At 37.5% G+C, this 6,519-nt stretch overlaps 1 protein-coding gene across 1 annotated transcript; it reads right to left on the bottom strand.

Moving 5' to 3' along the window:
• Window positions 1–8: 8 nt before the first annotated feature.
• Window positions 9–836, bottom strand: LOC126496178 (olfactory receptor 1444-like; the record flags this gene model as incomplete). The annotated part of the gene is made up of 1 exon (XM_050133733.1): window positions 9–836. A coding segment is annotated over exon 1 (828 nt), but the record flags the coding sequence as incomplete, so codon positions are not given.
• Window positions 837–6,519: the final 5,683 nt, after the last annotated feature.

A 6,519-nucleotide genomic window follows, 5' to 3' on the forward strand; every position in this document is an offset into this window, starting at 1 on the left:
TAGAACACGGATGCCATTTGATCATTGTCCAAGGAATGACTAGAACTGGGCTGTAGATACATGAAGATTAAAGTTCCATAGAATATAGACACAGCAGTGAGGTGGGATGCACAAGTAGAGAAGGCTTTCTTCCGTCCTTCTGCTGAACGCATCATCAGGATAGCAATGAATATGAAAGCATAGGAGGTCAAGATAACTATCAGAGCAAAAAAGACATTGAATGAAGATAAGATAAAAAGAACAATCTCATTCACATAGATATCAGAACAAGAAAGTGCCAGGATCGGAGGGATATCACAGAAAAAATGATGGACCGTATTAGAATGGCAGAAAGAGAGGGAGAAGGTGAATCCAGTATGTACAGCAGACTCAAACAAGCCCCAGGCATAGCAGCCAATCACCATGTGAGTACACACACTAGACGTCATGGTAGTGGTATAATGTAAGGGCTTGCAAACTGCAGCATGTCTGTCAAAAGCCATGACAGCAAGTAAGAAACAGTCTACACTCGCAAAAGACACAAAGAAGAACATTTGAGCAACACATCCCCCATAGGAGATAACTTTATCCCCTGTGAGAAGCCCAGCCATCACCTTTGGAGTCACAGCAGAGGAGTAAACACAGTCTGCCAGAGAGAGGTTACTGAGGAAAAGGTACATGGGAGTGTGGAGACGTGAGTCCAGCCAGATCAACACAAGCATGCCCAAGTTCCCGATCAGTGTGACGAGATAGATGAGGGTGAATGTTGTAAATAGGGGGACTTCCAGATCCGGGTTGTCAGTTAGTCCCAAGAGTATAAATGTACTCAGTCTACTGCTGTTTGCCACATACAACATTTCGATATTGTATTTTACCTGTCAAAATCATAAAAGGACACGAACAGGTTGATGAGTATGTCTTTCTCAGAGTGCATGAGACACTGGGTTCAATGCTCAGTGATCCCCACAAGTAAGCACATGATAAAACATGAGAACACAGTGTAAAGAGTTGTGGATTTATATTGCTCAAAATACTACTTAATGTATAGTTAAAAGAAAATGAATAATCACTATAGCATTCTAAATATATATGATGTTACTAATAACAGCAATAATGTATGCATGTGTTATTGGAATATAGAGAATGAGAAAGAGAAAAAAATTGTTTGAAACTTATCACTCAAACAGTTCATGTAGGTAACTGTCTAACTTTCATTGAAATTTCCTTAGGCAAAGTAAAACTTTCACAAATATTAAATACTAGCAAGGATGGTCTTTCCAAAGTAAAAACAAAGAGAAATTTTCAAATGCTATCTTGTGCTACAGCATAATCTGTTAAAGTTTAGGTTTGACCACTTACCTTGTTCAACTACATAATCTCATTATAAAATAGCCTCCATAGTTTTCAAAGTCCATGGTAAATAACTGCTGTAAATATGATAAATCCTTCAGCAAACAAATATTTAACACCAGAATAATTCAGATTTGGGTTTAGTACTCTCTTGCTCCACATGTAACCCATGAGCATACAGTTAATGCTCTCTTCAACATATAACCTCAACGCATTCCTCAGTCACTACCTCCAGGAGAGCTGCTTCCATTTGGGTCATAGTGGAAAGAACCAGGACTTCAAATTAGTCCCTAGGACAGATGGGATAAAGAAACCACATATCATATTCAAATATCTGATCTTAAAGATGGTGGGTCTGACAAATAAGTCTTCAAATTTTGTCTTTTCACATAGAGAGCACATCTTGCTCAGACTACATGTTTTAATTGTTTGTTACTTATCTTACAATTTCACACATGTATTATATCAGTCATTCCTGTTACTCTCTCCTGTCACCATTTCTCAACTTCTTTTTTTTTCTTTTTCTCAACTTCTTTTAACAGTGCTCAACCCCTCTTCCTCTCTAATGGTGTCTTTCCCAAATTCATGACTTTTAATTTTGTTCTGTGACCCAGGCCATCTGAGTGACCATAGGATTTGGACTATACATCATAACATACTGGGGTTAATGAAGGATACACACTGAAGGCAATATCTAATCCCTTTTCTGAATCTAGCAGTAACAATGAGGGATAGTGTCCCATAAACCCTTCTTCATTCATGACTGTTACTGAGTCCATTCTTTGTAACTCTAAACATAACACTAGCAACAATCTTCTTTGGGCCAGACACTGTTGTCCTAAGTCTTATAGATTCACACTATAAACATTCTAAATTTAAGCGTGAGAACCTAAACAATAAATTCTTTGGTTATGATGCTAATTCTCTGTGAGTCATTATACTTAGAATAGAACTAAACATATAAGAGAATGCCATTATACCTGGGAAGCAAAAATAAGAAGATTGTGAGTTCAGTCCAATCTGGATGACAGAGTGAGTTCAAGGCCAGCCAGAGTAACTCAGCAAGACTCTGTCTAAAAATAAAAAACACTTAAAAGTAAATAAGAACAATGGGTGGGAGCAGAACATCCCAATAAGGAGTTTATCTGCCACGAACAGGATCCTGGGTTAATGGCCCAGTACCACAAAACAACAGAGATTGAAAACATAAAATAGAGAAAGGACAGAATAAAGGTACAGAATGACCCAAGAAGTATAGAAATATAAGTCAATCTGAGATAGCAAAAGTGCCTAAGCTGTACTCTCTATGAATTTGCCTAATGTGAGTGTTTGAGAATTTAGCTATGACAGGTTTTTCATGGTATTTTATGAATTAAAAGTCATAATTCATTAGTGGATGGTAAAATTAAATGATGAACTGAACCAACAATTTAAAAAATTCTGTTAAATATCGTGTATAGTATTACTAATGGTTTCCTTCTTGCTTGGTTGGTTTTGTTTTGTTTAGTCTTGTTTTGTTTAGTTTTGTTTTTTTGAGACAGGATTTATCTGTGTAACAGTCCTGGCTATCCTGGAGCTCACTTTGTAGACCTTGAACTGGCCTTGAACTCACAGAGATCCACCTGCCTCTGACTCCTGAGTGCTGGGATTAAAAGCATGCACCAACACAACCTGGACAGTAATGGTTTCTAACACAGGTGACAGGTGTTTTATGCCGCTGTTCAGCTTAATGCTTGCAAATATTAACTTATTTAAGACAAAAGGAATAGAAGGATAAACCTAAAAGGTGAGGGAAAGTGGGAGTCCGTGGGAGCTTTACTTATTCCATGAATGTATTTGTGTTGGTGTACCTGGATGTGTGTGTGTATGTGTGTGTGTGTGTGTGTAGATGTGTGTTTTCTGTGTCCCAATATAAACTGTACTTCTACCTAGGAATTCCATATCACAGAATGCTTGATCATGGACCCATAAAAAATCCATTTAAGTACTGTAATAATGTTGCTTTAGAAACATATGCTAAATGGCGCAACAAAGAGGAATGTGGTTGTTTATAGATAGACTTCATTAAGTCCTTCATTTGTTTGCTTAGTGTGTCAAAACTCACTTATTGAGCACACTCCACGTCAAAAACACTATCTTAAAATGGATTTCAAAATATGATAATGATGCCATCTTCTATTCAATAGGAGAATAGTTATCCCTGTGCCTTTGCACAGCAGATATGCTGTTTCTGCAGTCTGAACAAAACATAGATTCAGCTAGAAACCTACCTTGTTCTTTAAGGGAGTTGGCACTGTGTCATTTGGGATCCAGGTGGAAGACCCTCTCAAAGAAGGAAAGCTTCTGATGAAGAAGTTATCTCCTAATGACTAGTTAAACAATGAAGTTCTCCAGAGACAGACAGATACAAGGAAAAGGTGATTATTTTGTAGTGGTTACAAAATTGTCTCTAACCTGTCACACAGGGATACTGTGAGAAAAAAAAATAAGAGGTCTCTGATTGCACTCTGTGAAGTGTCCCGCGACTCTAAGAGGAAAGAGTACACCATTGTGAACTGGATATCAATTTTAACTTGAGATTTGTTTGAGCTGGATGTTGTTGATGACTCATAATTATATGCAATTGTGAAATAAAACTTCACAAAATAGCAATTTTTTATATTTCAATAAATAAATAAGAAAATGCCTTTGGCACATAGGCTATTTCTTCTAAAATGATGTCATATAGATTCATGTTGGATACTAGACACCAATGTCTTGAATTCAAAGAACTTATACATGCACAAAGTCCATAGAGAAATTGAGGCCCAGGAGGACATCCACAGGTCTTCATTCTATTCAGCTAGAGAAGCTGTAATTAAATTGTCTACAGAGACATACCTACTTAAGCATTTTGAGGGAAAATAGTCATGCCTTACACTACCTGGAGCTTGTGTGTGTGTGTGTGTGTGTGTGTGTGTGTGTGTGTGTGTGTGTATGCTTTATTGTGTAGCTACATCATACAAATTAAATATTCCCTCTTAGAGGAAGTAGGGAACTTCATAAGATTCATAAAGCTAATGAAACTTATAAATGTGTGAGTTTACATGATTCTCAAAGCTTAGAAAGTTAGCAAATGCATGATTCCATAACTTCAGGTTGTATAAGCAGCTAGCAATAATATGGGGAAGAGAGACTTGCAGCTCTCTATAAGCTGTATTCAGCTGTTGTGTTTCATTTGTGCTAGTGTGGGATTCCAGGCATGCAGCTGCCTTTGAGGCTCTCATGACTCAACTACAAGTAATCTCTCATCATCCTCCTTTAAGGAGCTGCAATATACTCATTTGTTCTTCAAGGGAGATTTTTGATGGAATTAATTTTTGGTCTGTTCTTGGCACCCCACCCACTTCTCTCTTCAATGATTTTTTATTAATTTTTTACACCTCTTTTTTCTCCTTGCAGTTGCACCTCCAACCTCCCCTCTGCACCCCATCTACTCATTCTCATTTCCATTCAGAAAAGAGCAGACCACCCATGGATATCACCCAAACATGGCATATTAAGATGCAGTAAGACTAGGCACCTCTCCTTATATTTAGGCTGGACAAGCAATCTAGTACAAGGAATAGGATTCCAATAGCTGGTAAAAGAGTCAGAGAGTGCCCCTGCTCCCACTGTTAGGAGTCCCACAGAAGATCGAGCTACACAACTGTAACATACATGCAGAGAGCCTAGGGCAATCCCATGTGTTTTCTCTGGTTGGTTCAGTCTCTGTGACCCCTATGTTCCCAGGTTAGTTGATTCTGTGGGTTTTCATGTGGTGTCTTTGGCCCCTCTGGCTCCTAATGCTCTTTTCATCCTCTTCCACAGAATTCCCTAAATTCCATCAAATGTATGGCTCTAAGTCTCTGCATCAGTTGCTGGGTGAACCTCTCTAATGACAATTGGGCTATGGAGCCTTCTCTTAGATGAAAAGATGTCCATTCATGTCTCTCTAGGAAAAACAAATCATGCACCATGAGTCTACTTTTATTCAATTCAAAATATTTTTTTCATTACTTCTTTTAGCTCCATGATTTTAGTTTCAGAAAAAAAATCAAATTTGAAAATATGAATCCTTTCACACTGCTGGTGGGAATGTAAATTAGTGTGTCCACTATTGAACTCAGTCTGGATATTCTCTAAAAGACACTGAAAGGAAAACACCTTATGATCTTGATATGCTCCTTTTTGGTATAAATGTCCACAAAATAAGTCAGCTTGCTCTAAAGATACTTTCATAACCATGTTTATTGATGATATGTTCAAAATAGTTGAGTTATATTATTAGATGAATTACCAGTCAACAAATTAATAAACTATGATAGATCAATAATAATCATAGATAATAGGTAGCTACTAGATAGATAGATAGATAGATAGATAGATAGATAGATAGATAGATAGGTAGATAGATAGATAGATAGATAGATAGATAGATATAGATAGGATAGTGCATTGTTAAATTTTAAAGCAAGAGTAATTCACGTCATTTCTAAATTAAAATAGTGCAAGTGAAATAAAGCATTCTATCAATACATTTCTCTCATATGTGATATTTAGAAGTAAAAATATATATAAATAAAAGTGGAGAATTATATATAAATAAAATATAAAGTAGCTAATAATGAATAATGGTGTTAGTAAATATGATCCAAATATATTCAAGACATATACAGAGTCCTATTGAAAACAATCTACACATTCTGTAGACTTGTTCATAGAACTTCAGGTAAAGGAAATGCAAAATAGACTTGACTTACAGAGCAAGGGGTAGTAGGTTACTGTGGGCATTTTTTCTTTTTATAAATAAGGCTCTGGTATTAGCAGAACCTTCATTATAAAATAGCAGAAATGTCATAGCATACACAATAGTGCATCACCACCAGGCTATGGGAAGTTGCTGGGCAAAAAACTGGGATCTTGGGGGTGGGGAGGGTTGGGGGTAAGGGGAGAGGAGGAGAGAAAAGTGAGAAGGGGAGGATGGGGGGAACTTGGGGAAACAGGATGATTGGGATATAGGAGGGTTGGATAGGGGAGCAGGGAAGCACATATCTTAGTTAAGGGAGCCACCTTAGGGTTGGCAAGAGCCTCGAACCTAGAGTGGCTCCCAGATGCCCCAGGCAATGTCCCCAGTTAGTCCCTTGGGAAGCTGAGGATAGGGAACCTGAA

This window comes from Alexandromys fortis, unplaced genomic scaffold (genome assembly GCF_014885135.2).
Source record: "Alexandromys fortis isolate MF-2015 unplaced genomic scaffold, M_Fortis_MF-2015_v1.1 scaffold_1538, whole genome shotgun sequence".
Taxonomy (NCBI): domain Eukaryota; kingdom Metazoa; phylum Chordata; class Mammalia; order Rodentia; family Cricetidae; genus Alexandromys; species Alexandromys fortis.